The sequence below is a fragment of the Abrus precatorius genome, unplaced genomic scaffold (genome assembly GCF_003935025.1).
Source record: "Abrus precatorius isolate BTA unplaced genomic scaffold, Abrus_2018 Scaffold5, whole genome shotgun sequence".
In the NCBI taxonomy this organism is placed as follows: domain Eukaryota; kingdom Viridiplantae; phylum Streptophyta; class Magnoliopsida; order Fabales; family Fabaceae; genus Abrus; species Abrus precatorius.
This window is the reverse complement of record NW_020874395.1, coordinates 3,805,586-3,825,985: the sequence shown is the minus strand read 5'-3', so window position 1 is coordinate 3,825,985 and position 20,400 is coordinate 3,805,586. Positions and strand designations below refer to the sequence as shown.

At 27.7% G+C, this 20,400-nt stretch overlaps 2 protein-coding genes across 3 annotated transcripts; both read right to left on the bottom strand.

Annotated features, from left to right (window-relative positions):
- Window positions 1-6,261: 6,261 nt before the first annotated feature.
- Window positions 6,262-9,637, bottom strand: LOC113867727 (tryptophan synthase beta chain 2). Its single transcript, XM_027503169.1, has 6 exons — window positions 9,511-9,637; window positions 8,586-8,913; window positions 8,159-8,375; window positions 7,052-7,589; window positions 6,682-6,780; window positions 6,262-6,592 (listed from the first exon to the last, which is right to left on the bottom strand). The coding sequence occupies exons 1-6, from the start codon at window positions 9,575-9,577 to the stop codon at window positions 6,336-6,338; spliced, it is 1,506 nt and encodes a 501-aa protein (XP_027358970.1). The 5' UTR covers window positions 9,578-9,637; the 3' UTR covers window positions 6,262-6,335.
- Window positions 9,638-15,316: 5,679 nt separating this feature from the next.
- On the bottom strand, window positions 15,317-17,077 carry LOC113867942. 2 transcript variants are annotated; one of them, XM_027503458.1, is made up of 2 exons: window positions 16,761-17,077; window positions 15,317-16,175 (listed from the first exon to the last, which is right to left on the bottom strand). In XM_027503458.1, the coding sequence occupies exons 1-2, from the start codon at window positions 17,075-17,077 to the stop codon at window positions 15,317-15,319; spliced, it is 1,176 nt and encodes a 391-aa protein (XP_027359259.1). The 2 variants fall into 2 exon arrangements, with proteins under 2 accessions (XP_027359259.1, XP_027359260.1); XM_027503459.1 differs by having other exon boundaries at window positions 16,841-17,055.
- Between the last annotated feature and the right edge of the window lie 3,323 nt (window positions 17,078-20,400).

The following is a 20,400-nucleotide window of genomic DNA, read 5'->3' as shown; positions in this document are numbered from 1 at the left end:
GTATAAAAGTTAATTAGAGTATCTTTTATTATTATTATTATTATTATTATTATTATTATATATTAAATGATTTACATTTTATCGAGAATAATAGTTTTATCAAATTTTTGTAATAACATTATTTATTAATAATATTTTATTATTTAGTTTCATAACTTTTTTGTTTATATTAATTCCTATAGTTTAGATATTAATAACAAAACTCATATCCTTACATTATGCATTGGCCTTTATATTTAAAATATTAATATAATTTTATGTAAAATAATTTAATTAAAATATAAGTTAAATATTTATCTTCGTGTATTTTATATTGATAAGCTTTCATACTAAAAAAAGTAATTATAAAAAAATCATAATGTACCAAAAAATAATAATTAAATTTACACACATGATACATGTTAGAAAATATTACCTATTGTAAAACAATACAATACTTAAAATGAGATGTTTATTTTTCATGGGATTATAATTATAATAGTCTTAATAAGTTTAATATAAAAAATTTTAAATAATATTATTATTACAACATATACATTTCTTTAATTACTTGTCCAAATTTAAAGCAGCTACAACTGTTCACTTTAAATGAGATCACAAAACTACAATTTATCAATTAACTACAATTTGTTAATTTATGGAAGCATAATTATTTATTTTTCATGCTTAAAAATAGATTATATAAATCATAATAAATGAGTTAATAAAAAATTATAAGTTATTATCAACAAAAATTAGTCTAAATATATTTTCTTTAAAATTAAATATCTAAAAAAGGGTAAAATAAATGTGAATACACGTTAAGGAGGAAATTGCAAAATAGTATGTTATAGTCAAGTAATTTTTTATTTTTTTTTTGTGTGTCATGATATTTTTTCCGAAGTCTATATATATATATATATATATATATATATTATAGAAATGATATTTTTACACTAGTATAAATCTAAAAATTCTTATATTCAATTTGAACATTTCATTTAACTTAAATTTAACGGTTAGTGAAGTAATAAATTGAAGTTAAATAAAAAGTTCAAATTAAATGTAAGAGTTTTTAAACTTACACTAGTGTAAAATATATATATATATATATATATATATATATATATATATATATATTCACATACTATGAAAGCATGTTTATTTATTTTTGTATTGCTTAAAATGAATGATATGAATTATAATAAATAAGTTTATGAAAAAAATTAAAGTCATTTAAAAGTTACAGGTTAGAATATAATTTTTTAAAAATAAATGCCTAACAAAGGATAAAATGAACATGAATACATGTTTAAAGAAGAAAATTAAATGTTTAGTAAAAATATAAACCGTCATTACTTCATTTTTTTTCCAAAATTTTAATGTAAATAATTTATATTATTTTTTTATATTTAATTGGTCAATTGAAAAGAGATTAATTTGGGGTAAAAAAAATCAACTACATGAGTAAAAAAAAAAAAAACTTTAAAGAGATTTTAAAAGAAAACAAATCAATACTATAGTCACGTTTTAAGAATGTTTATCAATTACAATTCTACTTTTTTTAAGGAATTATAATAACTTTTAATAGACTAAACTTTCATGTTGACACTGAAATAGTTAGTATAGAGTATTTTAATTTTTAAAATATTAAAAATATTTTAATTTCTAACTTATGTTAAATTTACGGGATTAAAATAACTAATAAATATAAAAATAAAAAATTAACATGATATTTTTAATATTTTAAGAAATAAAATATATCATATATACACCTCTTCAATTATTCATTCATAGTCTATAATTAATCACATTAAACAAGTATTATAAAAAAAAAAATTATTTACTCAAAGAAAACACATTTATTTAATTTTTATGCTTAAAAATTGATATAGAAATCATAATGAATGAATTATTCGAAAACAGAAAAATGAATGTGAATACATCTTTGAAGAGTAGATTAAATGTTAAGCGAGGACATAAGTCATCCTTACGCATTAAAGCAGTGAAAAAAAAAGATTTTTTTAATTTAAAAGTAAATAATTCATATTCATATTTATTTTTCTGTGGAGGATAATTTCGGAAAGAAATCAAATGCATTAATAGAAAAACAAAAATAAGATAATACTTAAACGATGAGGGAGCCTGAAATTATTATTATATTTTTTTAAAGAATCTAGATTTAAATTTAATAATTGAATATGAAAATAAAAAAAGTAATGAAATAACCAATTAAATAAATTATGATATATAGGAGAATAAACTCGTCAATTACTACATTCAGCTATATTTCTAAAATTATTAATTTTAAATAAATTTGTCAATTTTAGCCATAAAAAAAAAATTTCGATAACTGTAAAATTTTGTTGAAACCCCTTAAAAGAGTCCAAGGCCTACTTCTCAACTTACATATCTTAAGACAAAAAAAAAATGAAAATCGTTTGTATTAATAAATTATCCATTTATTTCAAATAAGCTAAACATTCTTGAGTATGTAATCTTATAGTTGGTATTTGTTTATATTTTATAAAAAATATTAATATTAAAATAAAGTTATTCAGTGAAGTATATGAAATAATTTTTAAAAGTGATTGTATTTATTATTTTATAGCATTGCCCAATGTCTCCAATAAAAATATTATTTAATATATTCAATTAAAAAAGAACGGACTGTCCTCATTTGAAAAAAAAATGTTTAAATTTAGCAATTAAGCAGTTAGATTTTCAGAATTTTGACTAAATTATTATTATTATTTTAATATAAATTTAAAGAAGACTCAAAACTGATATAAACAGTGAAAAAAACTAATAAATTTATAACAATAACACATAAATTTAAAAAATAAAACATCGTCACTTTTGCTGATATTTTCATTTTATCAATAGCTTTCATTTTCTAATAAATAACCTTATGTAAAAGTCCATATGATGAGAAATAATCTAAATTAGCAAAAGATAATTTTCTTTTGAAAATTATCCGCCATCGAAAGAACTCAAAAATACGATAACATATAGGAATTCTTTAAAAAAATTGATTAATAGATTTCCATGGGCACAAAGCAATTGTAAGTGTTTTGTTAAAATTAATTAATTAATTGATTGATTTTCATAAATACTTTTTATGAAATGTTAGAATTATCACGCTTATAATAGTTATAATTCAAATAGAGACTAAATATTTGATTAAAAAATAAAAGAGATAAAATTAATAAATATGTTTGCTTACAAAATTATCTTTCGTCCAAAATTTATCTAATCAATTAAAGTAAAATCACCTAAATTCCATTCACACATTTTTCATTTAAACAGACGATGAATTAGTCATTAGCATAATACGAAATATAGATATGTTTTTTTTCTTCAAAATTAAGATACGTATACAATAATGCATGTTAATATCTAGTTCTTAAACAAAGTAAAGCATTATTTTAGTATCTAATATATGTAATTATTACTTATTTTAATTGTTATAATTTTAAAAATTCATTAAAATAATTTATAATTTAAATAAATTATTATTTTAATTTTTTAATGCATGTAATCACTAATTATTTTAGTTCTTAATATAATAATTATCAATCATTTTAATTTTTATTATCATTTAATTATTAATTATTATAATAAACAAATTAATTTAATTAGTTAATTATGTCACTGACCTTTAACATAATGTAATAAAATGATATGTTTTAAAATTTAGTTTTTTTAAATCTATTAGTTTGATTTCTAAATAATTTCTACACTTGATATTTTATAGAGACTAAATTAATTATTTCTTACGTTATTATTACATATTGTGCATTATGTCTAGATGACAATTATATACATTGAAAACCAAAATGAATGATGACTAAAATAAACGATGATTGCATTGACATATTATTTAGGTTGTAGACTGTTTAAATGAAATTTTAAAATTGTAAAAATTAAAATAATTAACAATTATATACGTAAGAACTAAAATGACAATTTTCTTAATTTAATAACTATTTTGATAAATCTTTCAAACAATAGGATGAATTGATATTCAATTATATTTATATATAATCTATATTTTATTGTTTTGTATTTCTTTAATTTTTAATAATATAATTAATATTTTGGAAATGCTAACCGGTGTCGCACTATTAAAGAATTATATAGCAAGTGTTCTATTTTGCAGTTGTAATTTTATTTTTTTCCTCATGTTACCCATGGAAAGTTTATATTAAAATTATTATTAATTTCCATTTGTATATGCTTTTTATTACATTTTAATGTTGTTTTTAATAAAAATATTTACTTAATACTTATTTATTTGTCATCATCGTATCATTATTGAACAAAATTTATTGAAAAAACAATTGAAAATAACGATTGTGTTATATTCTAATACTACTACAAGTATGAATACATCATCAATTTTAAATTCAAACAACCCTTTGCTAGTTGATTATATGTTCAATGACAATTTATACATAGTTTAAAGAAGTTAACTGAAAAATCTTTTAACAGTAAAAGTAAAGGGACGCAAGTTTATTTTAACTAGGGATGGCAATGGGTAGGGTATGGATAGGGTACTACAGTACCCATCCCCATACCCGCGTTTTAAAAAAATATCCGTACCCGGACCCATACCCGCGTGGGTATGAACATTAATCCCCGTACCCGTACCCTCTGGGTACCCGCATACCCGTTTTGTACCCATTACCCGCGCTTGTTTGAGAAAAAAATGTTTATAAAGAAAAATATGTTTATATAATTTCACATAAGTAGTATAATAATACAAAAATTCAATATGTAGTTGTCGAACAAGGTACAAATATAGATAAAAAACAAATATTCAAAGATCATAAATGTTAAATGTATCTTAATATAATAATTTTCTAGACTAAAATTCTTAGAAACAATAAGCAAAACTAAACACACAAGTTATTTGTCAGTGATAATCCTATCTTGTGTGAGATTTGATTGATTGGTAATGTCAGAACGACAACGAAATAGATCTGTACAATGGTTGTCCCTTCGTGTGGGATCACTTAGTAACCTCTTGTGACGGCATTAAAAACTAACTCTAATGAATAACCTTTTATAGTTATTAAGTTTTAGTGAGACAGACATTAAGAATGTGAATAGAGTTAGAGTAGAGAAGTTCAATACTAACGATAGAAAGTTGATACATAAAATATTTTTTTTAACTTTTGAATTTGAAAGTGTAAGAAAAATAATAGATTTAATTAAAATAATAAATATAATATATATATATATATATATATATATATATATATTAATACTAGTATTTTTTAACTCATATACTATACGAAAGTATTTTATCAAAAATATAAATTTTTTAAAAATTATTTTAGTGAATTAAATATTTATAATATATATAAATTTTAAAAAAATTTGAATAAAAGATAAATAGTTACAATAAAATTTTATAATAAAAAAATATACGTGTATATTAAAAAAAATTATACTTTTTTATCTTAAAAAAATTAACAAATAAAAATTAACAATAATTTTTTTATATTTATATCTTTTCAAAAACTTCTTTGAATGTGAATAAATAGTAAGAATAATATTATTTAGATTCAATAGATTATAGTTGTGCTTGTAATACATATGTTGCATAAAAAAATATTATTTTAAATTAAAATATAAAAATAAAATTTAAATATTATTAATAAATAATAAGTTTACGGTAATAGTAGGTGATTGTAAAATTTATAATATATTTATTATTTATCATTCACTTTATGATTTAATCATCAATATGATTTTATTAATAAAAATATTTGTGTAAAAAATATTTTATGTGTGTCATATATAAATAATATTTTAAAAAAAGTCAATCTCATATTAACTATGTAATAATGAAATTGTATTAGCCTAATTAAATGATATAAAATAGTAAATAAATTTTTTTATTAAAAATATAAACCAAAATAAATTTTTTGGTTTATTTTATTATTAAATATATTTTTATATTAATCTTATATAACTTCATATAAGTAATATAATAATACAAAAATTCAATTCATAATTATAGAATAAAGTTTAAGCATATATATATATATGCGGGTATGGGGCGGGGTGGGTACTTAGATACCCATACCCGCACCCATCCCCATTAAAATTTGCGGGTTTTTACCCACACCCATACCCGTACCCGTATAGCGGGTAAATACCCTACCCATTGTGGGTAAATTTTGCGGGTGCCCATCGGGTACTTTACCCATTGCCATCCCTAATTTTAACTTGTTCGAAAAGTTTATTTTACTTTTTTTTTTTTTATCTGTTCATAAATACTTATTAAAAAGTTAATCCAAACTAGGCCTTTATCTTCCATGTCCCTCGAGGGTACTACAAGAGCTTCAACGTGCCACCTGAGGAATATCAGTCAGTGAAGCTTTCACCTTGTCCTCAGGTAATGAGAGGTCAACCATATTACCCTGCAAATACTTTTCATAAGCTGGTAGGTCAAAATGGCCATGCCCACACATTGCTGTCACAATAACCTTGGGCTCTCCAGTCTCTCTACAATGAATAGCTTCTCTTATAGTTGCAGCTATGGCATGAGTTGGCTCAGGTGCTGGTATTAACCCTTCAGACCTGGCAAATTGTATGGCACCTGTAACCAAAAGACACAATTTCATTTTATATGATTCTAATCACCATCCAAATTTTATTGTTTCCAATGCCAAGGAAAATGTGAATTACCATTAAAACATTCAGTTTGTGGAATTGCAATTGCTTCCATTAAACCCAAATCAAAAACATGTGAGATCAATGGTGCCATACCATGATAACGCAAACCCCCTACAAATAAGCCAAAATGTTAATACAACAAAGATACACTAATATTTATAAGAGTAAATACACAATTTTGTACCTAAAAATGACAACTTTTTTATGTTGATTTGTTACTTGAAAGTTTGTGTGTATACAATTTAGTTTCTAAATTTGTCAACTTCGTGACAAATTAATCCTTCTGTCGCAAAAATCAAATTTGGAGACTAAATTTGTGTTGAAGTTGACAGATTCAAGGACTAAATTACTAAACAATAATGTTAAGCTTAAAAATAATTACCAGCATGAATTGGATCGGGAACAAAGTTGTGCCCAAGTGTGTGCATTTTCATCAAGGGGGTCATCCCTGCAGTGTCACCATAATCATATGTATATATCCCTTTTGTTAATGAAGGACATGCTGTAGGTTCAACTGCTCTTATAACAGGATTGATTTTCTTATTGAGCTTCTCTCTAATGAATGGAAAACTAAGTCCTGCAAAGTTGGATCCACCACCAGTGCATCCTATGATCACATCTGGGGTTTCTCCAATAGCTTCCAGTTGTTTGAGGCACTCTTCTCCTATAACACTTTGGTGGAGTAGAACATGGTTGAGTACACTCCCCAAGCAGTACTTGGTATCGGCATTTTTAGCAGCAATCTCCACAGCTTCTGATATAGCTATGCCTAAACTACCTGGGGTTGATGGATCCTGTTGAAGTATTCTCTGACCTGCCTCAGTAATCATAGATGGAGATGGGTGTACCTTTGCACCCCATGTTTGCATCATCAATCTCCTATATGGTTTTGAATCATAAGAAGCACGCACTTGCCACACCTACTCAATTATTCCACAAAACATATGGTTTCATGCCTCTTGTAAATTGATACAACAAGAACAAGTCTTATCTCACTAGGTAAGATCTGACTATATAGATTACACAACGTCATTAAGTTCAAATCTGGTTAATGAAAATGTCTCTTTTAATAACTTCAGCTAATGTTTTTTTGGGTCTTACTTGACTCCTCTTTACTGAACAAAGAGTCATGCAATTCATTCTCCTTTTGTAAATTGATAGCAAGGATAAAATCATATATATAATTCTAATTATTGGCTTGAATTGTGTTAATGATACTCAAACAATCAAAGGAGATTTTAAACAAGGAACTAGCATTGATGACTTCTTTCAGAGTACACAGTTACTTGGATGGAATTTCAATTAAATTTTCTTGTTGGTTCTAAACAGGGTTGCATCATAACTTCTTAGTTTAGACACAGTTAAATTTACCAACACTAGCAAGAAATTAGTAACATCCAAAGACATCTTTGACTGAGCTAAAAAAACCCATTGTTTCAGTTAGATAATTTCATCATGAATTTAATGCCCACAGACCATAGTTCCATACCTCACAGCCAAGGCCAAATATGCTGCATGCAAAGGCTAATGCACTTCCCCACTGACCAGCACCAGTTTCTGTCACAACATTTTTTATGCCTTCTTGTACATTATACCAGGCTTGTGGAACAGCAGAGTTTGGTTTGTGTGATCCCGCGGGGCTTACTCCTTCATACTTATAGTAAATTCTAGCCGGCGTATCAAGCAGCTTCTCTAGTCTCTTGGCTCTAAATTCACCACAGATATGTAAGCTACTAACTATATACATGTTTGGTTCAGTTTATTTTGAAAAAATAATCGCTTATTTTTGTCAACTTCCTGAGAGGACTTTTAAAAATTTAGTGATTATTTCTCCAAATTTAAGCATTTCCAACCATGCTCTATAATTCAAAATGACAAAAAGGAAAGGAAAGAATAAATATGGTGGATAATCAAACCTAATAAGAGGGGTAGGGCGCCAAAGCTTGTAAACATCAAGAACTTCATCTGGTATGTCTATGAATCTGTCACTGGTTGTCTCTTGTCTAATTAACTCATCAGGAAAAAGGGGTGACAAGTCTTCTGGTTTGATTGGTTCATAACTCTTAGGATGCAATGGTGGAGGTGGTTTCACTGGAAGATCTGCAATCAGATTGTACCATTGCCGGGGTATCTCAATTGATTTACTAGCAGCATCCAAAGTTGCTCTCACTTTAGAGCCATTTGAAAGCTTTGGATGCATTGGCCTCGCAGTCAAGCCAAATTGGTGAGGCCATTGCTTTCCAACTGAAGTTAACAAGAAGAACATGCTATAACCAAGTTATACCACTAAATTGTGGAAATTGAAACCAAACCAATGATACAACGTCAAAAACAAAACCACAAAACCCATTTGGTTATAGCATAAAATGAAATTCGCACTCCAAAGAAAGCCTTAGTGGCTCAAAACTCATTCAAACAAGATTTGAGGATAGTTCGACTATGTACTAAGATAAATTATCTAACAGTTCCAGGTTTCTTCCCTGTTATTAACTTTCAAACTTCCATCTTAATCTCCTGCATAGCTAGGTAAAACCGAGCATACACAACAAATTTAAGTCTCTGACTTGGGTTGTCTCCATTGTTTGTTTCAATCACAGATTGCAAAATACCAGTTGGGGTCAAATGCGACAAACTCAATTGACCTTAACTGCTTGCAGTTCAGAGTCTTAAAAACTTGAATTTTATTTGAAGAGGAACTGAGTTGAGAAAAGATTTGGCAAAATGAAATAAATGAAACTGAAAAATGTGTATGATTCAAACTACTACAACCAATACCTCTAGAGAATTGCTATACTAATAATTGTAAGAAGAAGAAGAAGAAGAAGAAAGGAAGGAAAATACCTTTAGGGTGAACGCAAGTTGGAGTAATATGAAGTTGACTAACAGGGAGAATACTGTGAACCATCATTTTTCTCGTGTTTGGATCTCAAAACATGAAGCCTAGTTAATTAAATAAACGTTGCAGAGCTGCACTCTCACCAAATAGGGACAAAATTTAGGTGAAGTCCCACATGCACAGTCAAAGACCATTAAAAGTTTTGTATAAATTATCATCACGATGTTACATTTAAATTTTGTTTTTTCCATAGCATGCATTAAGAATATATAATAAAAATCCATATTTGATAAATTTTTATAAGAAATTATGTACTTTAATGTATTAAAAATCATATCAAAATATTAAATAATATGATTTTTAATAAAATTTTCTTATCTCTATTATATATTTTTAAATACATATTAAAAACTTATATTTTTAACCATCTTTTCTGGCACTATTTTATTTTTTATTTATTTTACATCAGATTCTTTTTGTGTCTTTCTTTTCTTTCCACTAATTCAACACAATTTAGATACTGTTATCCAATTATTCTCCTTGAAAAAATAGGATTAGAAGATTACAGTTTAAAGATGAATATAATTAATTTTTATAAAATTAAATATATATATATATATATATATATATATATTAAATTATATGAATTTATTAAAATACAGTTTATATTGCAGACAGTTGGCAGGAATTGTAAAGTTTTAAGTCGTCGACTTGGCCCCACCCGATGGCACGCAAAGTTAGAATTGTTGTGAGGACAGAAAGTGATGAATAGACTTTCGAGTCGGTGGCTTTGGTTGAGTTTAATTATAAAAAAAAAAACATTTATTTTATATTATTAAAATATAACGGATTGAGTTAGAGTTCATTTTTTTATACGACACTAAAAATAATCTAACTTAATAATGAATAAGTTAGTTTGAGTTAGGAATTGTCTATATTTAAAAAATAAAAAATATTTTTTATTTATAAAATTAAATAGTTATTATATTAAATTTATACATATTAGTATTTGTAAAAATTATTATTTATATTTATAATAAATCATTCATAAAAGGTTATTTAAAAATAAAAATACATCAAAATATTAAAATATAAATATATATGATATTTTATTTCATATATGTATATAGTTGAGTTAGATCGATTAAATTATAAAGATAAATTTGATAATTGATAAAAAATAAATGATCAAATTTGTAATTTTTAAAATTAATTATATCTAATTATTTGACTGGTTAATTTTATTTTGGTTGATGTTGAGATTTAAAGAACCAATTTAAAAATAAGAGAAAGTAATGGATCAAGAGATGTAATGGAATACCTATCTAGATACAAGGATCTTTGCTCAAGATGATGAACCTCCTTTTCATCAATCTGACCTAACCATACATCTTCACATAATCAATGGATCAAGAAATGAAATGATCAAAGTAAATTCCACCTGCATTAATCTAAAATCATTAGATATTATCAGTCCCTAGTTTTTGATGAAAAATACATGTAGGACAAAATTCACAAAGTAATGCCACTAATGAATGCTTTTTCAGATAAAGAAAAAAGTGAATGAAATTTACAAAAGCACATCCTCATGAGTCATTAAGAACATGGATAACAAATATGATGATTGATTCTCAAGATTCAGATGAATCATTGTTGGACAATGTTTGTTAGGAATCATATGAAGATCTTAATCTCTCTCTTAGTTATGAACTTATCTTTAAGGACTGAAAGATTCCTGAAAAGACAACTTTATGAATTGTCAATATGCTTTTGGTGTGCTTTACTTACTGTATTATACTAAAAGTTGTTTTAGTTTGTAAGCTTGTTTAAAGCCCTTTTAGAAAAGTAGCAGATTCTTATATGATAGTGTTTTCTTTTAATCACGTTGTTTGTTTTCTATCTTCTATATAAGGAGGAAAGGTTGTTTGTATGAGGCAGGAAAAAATTGAAATAAAACCTTTATTTCTATAATATCATGTGTTCTTACTAGATTCCTTCTCTGAAAGCTTTATTTATGATGACTATCCTCTAGTCCTTAATTAGAAGAAAGTATGTTTTACATTTGTCTCTTTGTGAGGATCTTGTGCATCAGAAAACTTCTGGATATTGATCTATTTGCTATGGTCCTTCTTCCTATAGCTTTGATAGATTTTATAAACAGATACATTATTTTTATTCCTATTTCTTACTATAGCTTTGATAGATTTTATAAACAAATACATTTGCCTCTTCTGCATATAGGCCTAAACCTATTTCTATTCCTAAAAGCTCTAAAGAAAAATGGAAGATGAGTATCTATTCCTCAGATACAGTCAAAACAAAAGATTTAAATTCATCCTTAGCGGATGACCAAGCTCTGCCTCCCAAAAAGTCATAAAAAAAAAACCAGGCAAGACAAAATTCCTTTCAAGACTTGATTACTGAAAGAGATGACACCTCTGGTGAATCAGACTATTCTTCGCTATCTCAAAAAGAAAACTCCTCAAGTTTATGTGAAGAAGAACAAATTGACACTATTATTCCTGATGATATCCAAAGTGAATCTAGTCTTTCTAAAGAATCACTTGGGATAATCTTATAAGAAGAAGATTTTGCTGATATTACTGGAATGATGATAGTCAACACAACTGAATCCAATAATGTATTCCTCTGAAGAAGATGACAACAAGAAAGAAAAAAAAAGGAACCAAACTCAATGGAGGTCTTTATTTCACTCTTGATGATATTTCTCCTCAACATTGGAGAAAAAGACTACTTGATTTTAGGGAATGGCTTGACACGAAATTCATGAAAGCAAATACAGATCCATATAAAGTCATTGAAGAATTTTGCTGCAAATCTTTTATGGAAGAATCCAGAATTTTTCTTCCCACTCCCTCTTAAACTAAATGAAGATATAAACCCAACAAAGGCTACCCATCCAGGAATGAGTCCTAGTGATCTTCATTTAGCTATAGAAGAATGCACACAATTTCTAAAGCAGGGGTTGATTGAGCCAACAAGATCAGAATGGGCTTGTCAAGCTTTTTATGTTGAAAAAAGATAAAAAAAGTTAAGGAAAAGAAAAGGTTAGTCATTAATTATAAACCTTTGAACCATTTTTTAGATGATGATAAGTTTCCAATCCCTAAAACATCCATTCTCCATACACTCATCAAAGAAGCTGTAATCTTCTCAAAGTTTCATTTAAAGTTAGAATTTTGACAACTTGGCATTGACCAATCAGATAGATACAAGACAACCTTCTGTATTCCAAATGCTCGGTATCAATGGAAAGTTCTTCCTTTTGGTCTTAAAAAATTTGAATTACATTAGGAATTTTATTCCTAATATTGCCAGATACACCAATTCATTGTTAAAACTCTTGAGGAAAAATGTCTCACCTTGGAAATTTGAACAAACAGAAACAATAAAACAAGTGAAAAGGATAGCCTAGAATCCTTTGCCTTTGAAAATTCTTGAAGATGGAAAAAGAATCCTTCAGATAGATGCTAGTGATCATTATTGGAGAGCTGTGTTATTGGAAGAAGTCAATGGAAAGAAAGCTTATTGTGACTATGCAAGTGGACAGTTTAAATAGTCTGAGAAGTATTATCATATTATCTACAAGGAGGCCCTAGCGGTAAAAAATGGAATACAAAAATTTGATTTTCATTTAAGAGGACACACTTTTAAAGTTCAAATGGACAACTAATTTTTTTTTCGCTCCTTTTGAATTAAAAAATAAAATGCCTCGAGATCCTCAAATCCTCAGACTAAAAAAATTAGTTTTTTAGGTATAAGTTTACTGTTAAACATATAAAAGGTGAAAAAAAAATGTTGTTCCTGATTTATTATCTTGGCCAAAGAAACCAATTTCAATAATCACTTCTTTTCATATTTATAATTAAATTTGAATTTGTTCTAATTCGTACAGAAACTAAAGTCAAGTCTCAATTTGGTTTAAACAAATTTAATTCACTAAAGTAGATATCAATTTTTTTGTAAAAAAAAAAATAGCAGCTAGAAAGGGTAGCATGTGAAGGTGAATGAGATTAGATAAAAGAAACTGAAATTAGGAAAGGAGACTGAGTAAGGGAGAGAAAAAGGGAGGCCAACAAAAAAAGGAAAGGTAGGGTTTTGGTGAAGGAGGAAGGATGTGCTAACGAAAAGAGACTTAGTAAAATGACAGAAGAAGGCTTATGAGAGGAGGGAAGGAGGGGTTGTGTGAAGGGAAAAATAGGTTGATAGGAGGAGAAAAGGGATCATGATTTAGTGGAGGGGAAAGAGGGGCTGATTAGAGAAGAGAAAGAGGGTTGGATGGAGGAGTAGGTGGATTGACAGGAAGGGAATAGGAGACATGACTGGATGGAGAGGAGAAGGAAGGAGGGTTACTTGATGGAAGAGAAGGGAGAAGGAGAAGAGGAAGGGTGGTTTAGAGAGAAAGAAGTTATGAGAGAAGAGAAATTTTTATTTTTGTTTAAGCAAATTTATATTTATTTAAGTAAAAATAATATTAGACTATCCAATTTTTGTGCAAGTTAAATTGAATCTACTTCCTATATAATTATTTATTTATTAATCAAAATTATTGAATAAAGTATTAAATAAAATAAAATGATAGTTATGAAAATATTTTACATTAAAAACACAACATAATTTAAAAATATATTTAGTAAAATCTTCTCTCAATAAAAATTAAATTATTACGAATAATAAAGTTTTTTATTCAAATATTTTAAAATTAAGATTACAATTAAATAAAAAAACTGCTATTAACTAGTTAATTTTTGTTCTCAATCATTTTCTTTAAAATATTTTGATTAAATATTTTAATTAAAAATACGACGAAATTCAAAACTATATTTAATCTAGTCTTCTCTTTAAAACATTTTGGACACAAGTGCATTTTTATAGTCGTATAGAGTTCTCAAAATATGAGACTGCTTCCGGTTCTGTTTATAAAAAATAAAAAATTAATCATCAATACTAATAAAAATAATTATATATAATAAATATTATGATAATTTCAAATATATATATTTAGTGACTTACATGAAAAGTAAAAATTTATTTGATATAACTTTATGATAAAATTAAGAATATAAAATAAATTTAGTAATTAATATATTTAAAAATAAGGATTTATTTCTCATCATTAGAATAAAAATATTTTACCAGATGTAATAGCTGAGCACTAGAGCAAATTGCAGTTAATCATAAATTGAAAGGATGCATATTGCAAAATTTAAAGTTAGTGGAAGAAATGTTACAATATTTTGTTTTACCCTTTCAAATTTTATAGGGATAAATTAATTACACTGGTTAAAATCTTAGGAAATTAATTGCAGATAAAACAAAGTTGAAGGATTTCCTTTTAGCATAATATTTTCAGATAATTTCTACGGTCCTCAACTTTCATAAATTTCTACTGTGTCAGACAAGACATGCATGCACGTGAAGTATGCACCATATTTTCATATTGCAGAGTAATCTTATTTTCACTCATTTTCTTTGCAACATTTTTCACATCTTGAAGAGAGAAAATGCGAGATAAAACGAGTGATGCGACAATTAGTCAGCAAGAAAATATGAGTTGCAGAAAAGTTCTGTGAACTAAATTGATAAAAATTGTTAGGAACACACAGTTTTAAGTTATTAATTAAAATTTATAAAAATATGAATAAAAACAATTAAAGTAAGAGTAAACCTTAAATAATTTTTAATAAATTTTAACTAATAATAAATAACGTGTTTAAAAAAATTATATTACTAAAATTTATCAAATAACTTAACAATTTATGCATGGGAAGTTAACATACTCTCTGGTCCTTACTCCCATTTGCATTTGACCTTGTGTGTGTGCCTAAAGTCATATCTCAACACTAATCTTCCATCTAGTGTCCTCAAACAGAAGCTTTCCACCAACACATAACACCCAAACCTGAGCCATTCACTCTGGCTTCTTGCCTCTTCTCTCACTCTCACCATTCTTTCTCTTCCATGCCCATAAACCCATCCTCCAGCCTCTTGCACCCATCTCATGTGGTCAACAATTGCTGAACTTAAACCCACATTAGCCCTTCTCCTATTATATGGATTGTATGCTCTAAACCAAAAGAAACCATTAGCATCAGTTCTTCCGTTCTTTGTGGCTTCCATGCCATTCACCAAAACCACCTCTCTTTCCAGACAAACATTCACAATCACAACATCCCCTTCACTTTCATCATTGCCACAAGTGTAAACCTCTTCCCACCTTTGCTCAAGTGTCATGCTATAAAACATTGACTTCTTCATTTGGTGTCTAACTCTTGTTCCTTCCCTCACAAATATGAAGGGACAATACCATTTTCCTACAGTCATAGGAGGTGAACGTTTTCTAGCGATGGGAAAATTGAAATCTGGAAGCTGTTCCCTTAGAGGAGCATCAACACCTAGAGCTTCACCTAGCCTGCAAGATCTATATGAACCTGATATTCTAACTCTCCATCCCTTTTTCCTTAGGAATGAGGGAGGAATGCCATCAGGAGTAATGGACCTAGCAAAAAAGCCTCCACTTTGATGACTATGAATCTTAAAAATTTGGTACAAGTCTTTCAGATTGAAAGGCTTTGGCCTCTTGTCGTTCAAGACGTCAGTGAAGCAGCAACTAACAATGTCCCCCTCTTTTGAGCATTTGTATGCTTTCCTACAAAATAACAATAGTCCCAACATTGTAACTATGAATATCTTCACAAACAATATTGTCAAATGACAAACGTAAAATTAAGATCCAATAGCAAGGCATAGGACTCAAGTCTTGCATTGGAAGTGTGAGATTTTAATAGGCTTATAAGAACTTGAAATCTCCATCTATAACAACTAACTTTTGTGATGTAGTTCTCCAAAGATTCTTATTATGGAATCTGCACAAACTTTCTCATAAGTTGTGCTTAAACAAATATTATTGTTGCATCTAAAGTTTGACAAGAAACTGAATCCTCTAATACTTTCCTCTTCAACAGTGTTATCATTCTTAATTTGAGTCTCACACATGCCTAGTGTCATAATTCTAATGGACGAAGCACATACACTCAGAGGACTGAATATTTTCAATTTACTGTTTAAGTAACATTACTCCTCTAAGATGAATGACATGACCTTAGTTCTGACTTCAGCTTATGCATGACAAGTTCAAAAGCCATTGTAAATATAATGATAGCCAAGATGGTTAGCGAAAAAGACTAAGAAAGGGTGATCAGACAAAAGCAAAATGCACACATATGACACATACCCCTTATGTCTGCCTTTGGCTCTGATGACATAGTAGCGGTTGGAAGAGAGAGGGTGATCAGGCACAGGGAGAAACCAAACCTTGGCACTTGAAGTTTGTTGATACTCAGATGCATGAGTGATTGAGAAGATTTTGTCCTGAGGAAAAGGTAGTTTCTTAACTTTCTTACGCCTATATAGATGCCAACAACACACGTCTTCAGCTTCTGCTTCCTCATCTGTGATAACTAAATAACCTGAATATGGACCATCTGGTGGTGGTATTGACAAAGTACTAGGAGATCTTCTATACATAGACAAAGACCTTGTTACATACATCTTTTTTTTTTCTTCTCTTCTCTCTCTCTCTCTCTCTCTCTCTCTCTCAATGTGTGTGTGTTTAAGAGCCACAACTTAAACTGAAACCAATGGGCAATTTATCAGTTTCAGTTCCTTCTTGATGAAGATATGGAAATGAAAAGATAGGGTGAAGTTCAAGAATGGATAACCCCTCAATTATTAATTGGAGTCCATGTGTTTTTCATTCATATACCAGTAAGGTAGAAACATTTTGCACTTCCATACTCTCATAAAATGCCACTACTACACGTTTTAATTGGTAAAGATTAAAGAGAATTAAAGCAAAAAAAGAATGCTGCTTTTACTTTTATTTATTGTCCACTCTTTTTTAGCCACTCAAAAATCAATAGCATTTAATTAAAAAAATTATTTTGCAAATAATTGACCATCAAAATTACATGAATGCCTGTGCTAAGATTTGAAATTAAAATGTTTGAGAATTATTAGTCACTAGTCAGAACATAGACCCAAGAAGTTATTTTCTATTGTTCAGTTGTGAACTTCTACATTTATAATGAATTGGAATACATAGTGAAAGTAGCACCACTCGGATTACCAAAAAGATAAAGTAGTGCCACTCTAGTTAGTGAAGCTTCAAGAAATTAGTGGACTGTGACGACTCCTGGTGGTTCATATCTTAACTTTCCAAATCAGCATTTACCCTACTTTAATAATATCATTGAATTAGGAAGAATTATATATAAGAATCCTATGCCACCTGATCTTTATCACACAACCTTCTTTTCAATGTATCCAAGAAACTATTATAGCCTGTGATAGTGCATTTTCTAAAGTAGCCAGAAATAAAATGCTGTAATATTTTTTTAAAACTATATGTTCTCTATACTTTCGTCATTTTATTATATGTTATTTTACCAAAATTCAAGTATTAGTTGAACTTTCTGCGCTACAATAGAAATTAACAAATGAGAATTGCCATCCCGGTTCTTCAATACAAGAGTCCATCTACTTATATAATCACATCAGTGTTAGATGGAAGATTTGGAATTGTAGATTAAAAATTTGTAGGCTATTTCTTAAACTCAAACTGCTAAACCAACAAAGTCCTGTATAGTTGGTAGATGATTGTGTCCTTTAAACATGTTGATAGAGGTTCGATTATTTGCTGTGTGTAGGATAAACAAAAAGACTGCTGAAAATAATTTTTAGTTGTACCCTTGTACTAAAAAAAAATAAAATATCAAACGGTTAATTGTTGAATTAAGTGTTGTATGATGCAATTTTTTTAAGCTTCTCTTCTCCTTAGAAGTAAGAGCTTCTTGAATTAACTTCTATAAAAATCATGTGGTATTTTATTTTAGAAGGCTAATTCAATTTTTAAGAGTCTTTTAAAACTGTATTTGGTTCATCCCCTTTTAAGAAGAGAAATCCCAAAAAGTTGGATAAAATGTTACCTTGATTGAATTACATAAATTGGTATGTCATTTAATTCAAAACTCTTTTCTTTTCTATTTCCAGATCATAAGTTAACTCCTTGCCAAATTTAGCACTATACGAAGTGCATGGAAATGGGTCAACAGAAGCTTTTGAAGGTTGAGGAGTGAGTACCAACAGTAGAGTATGTTCTTGCTTTGGATAATGTGAAGTTTCTACTTTCAAAAATAAACCTAACCACTCACCAGCAGAGTGTTTTTTAAATTTAGATTTAAATAAATTTCATTTTATAGAAATAATTTTCTTTGAAAGTAAATTTAAAGTGACATAATTTATATTTAATTTTTTCTTAAAAACTTAATATAAAAATTACAATTTACCACGTGAAGGTAAAATTAATTAAACTCAAAAATAACTTGACATAACTTTTTTTACAAAATTATATTATAATACAGTAAACGTGATTCTATGATATTTTAAAGGTGAATGTAAACATGCATTGAATAATGTTTAAGGAGAGGAAGACATTGCAATTCCCATATCATGTTACAAGTCTCAACAAAAATGGTATACTTCAAATGGAATAATATACTTGAATCACCATCAAGAATTGTACACTAGACTTTTGATCATGGCAGTTTGATCCTATTAATTGAGCCACCCCTATTGCACATTGTTTCTTGAATGGGTTTGTTCCAAATATATTTCTACTCAAACTTAGGGAAGTGTTGTTGTGTGTCTATGAAAAGAACAACAGGAAGGAATAATTGTTATTTTTAGTTTGCATAATTTGTGAGTTATTAGTAAGAAGCAGTTTCATAAAATAGGACTACAAGCGTTAATAACTCGTTCATAAAATACACAATTAAAATTTTAATAAAAAATTATTTTTCTGTTAATAGTTTTTGCCTGTTTAAGTCACTTTTATTTATGCATTTCAATATTTATATTTTTTATATTTGAATTATTAAAGTTCTGATTTCTAATTTTAGATTAAAAGAATTTAACAACATAATATTTTTCTTATATCATATTCAAGAGCCCATTTGATACCAAACTCAACCCAAATAAACCCATTTTGACCCTAAAAAACCCATTAACCCATTTACCCTTTTTGATTGTAACCTTGACAAAAACCATTTACATGTTTTCTTGAATTTTGCATTAGCACTTACAGCAAATTGGAAACCTTTGATTCTTAACCCTTGAACATATTAGCACATCACACCTCCAGGACCAAGCCTCAACCATTGCGAAGGCCTCTTTACCATGTCAGAAATGGAAAAGGAAAAGTGAAATAGATCACAAAAATGGAAAAAAAAGAAGAAGAAGAAGACCAAGGTTGATGTGATATCAAAGGCACAAGTTAATATAGTAAAACAAATATTTCATGTTTGTGACAAATAAATATAATTTAATAATAAAATGAAAGAACATAATCTAAATAAATTGAATGAAGAAAGGTGACTATTAGAGATGAGTCTCTTAAATTTTAATTACTTGACGGGATAATTATATTTATTGATAAGAAATGAAATAAATCCCCAAATTTGCCTATGAAAGTTTGTTTCTTTGCTTTCTATCAATGAAAAAAAGCAAGAAGATAGAACAAAATTTCTACATTAGAAGCTTTACAATTTCAATCACAAAGAAATATTAATATTTTTATCCATTCTTATCTTATCGGTGAAAATTATAAATTCTTAAGATCCTTATTTCAAATGATTCTAATTAAAAAAAAATTCTTTAAATATCATGTCAATTATTAAAAGATAATGTGACAAAAAGATACTGATTATTTTAACCTAGAAATTTTTTTCACGAAAGTGTTGATGTAATATTCCTACAAGATGTCTCAAGAGCTAAACTACTATTACTGACTTTAATTCATAGCAATTAACTATTTC

Excerpts from the sequence above, each read along its gene's own strand:
- LOC113867727 (XM_027503169.1), bottom strand. The coding sequence starts at position 9,577 with ATGATGGTTCACAGTATTCTCCCTGTTAGTCAACTTCATATTACTCCA. Across the intron at positions 6,781-7,051 it reads TCCCGATCCAATTCATGCTG|GGGGTTTGCGTTATCATGGT; the intron begins GTAATTATTTTT and ends GCTTATTTGTAG. Across the intron at positions 6,593-6,681 it reads ACAAACTGAATGTTTTAATG|GTGCCATACAATTTGCCAGG; the intron begins GTAATTCACATT and ends TTTTGGTTACAG.
- LOC113867942 (XM_027503458.1), bottom strand. The coding sequence starts at position 17,077 with ATGTATGTAACAAGGTCTTTGTCTATGTATAGAAGATCTCCTAGTACT. Across the intron at positions 16,176-16,760 it reads GCCAAAGGCAGACATAAGGG|GAAAGCATACAAATGCTCAA; the intron begins GTATGTGTCATA and ends GTTATTTTGTAG.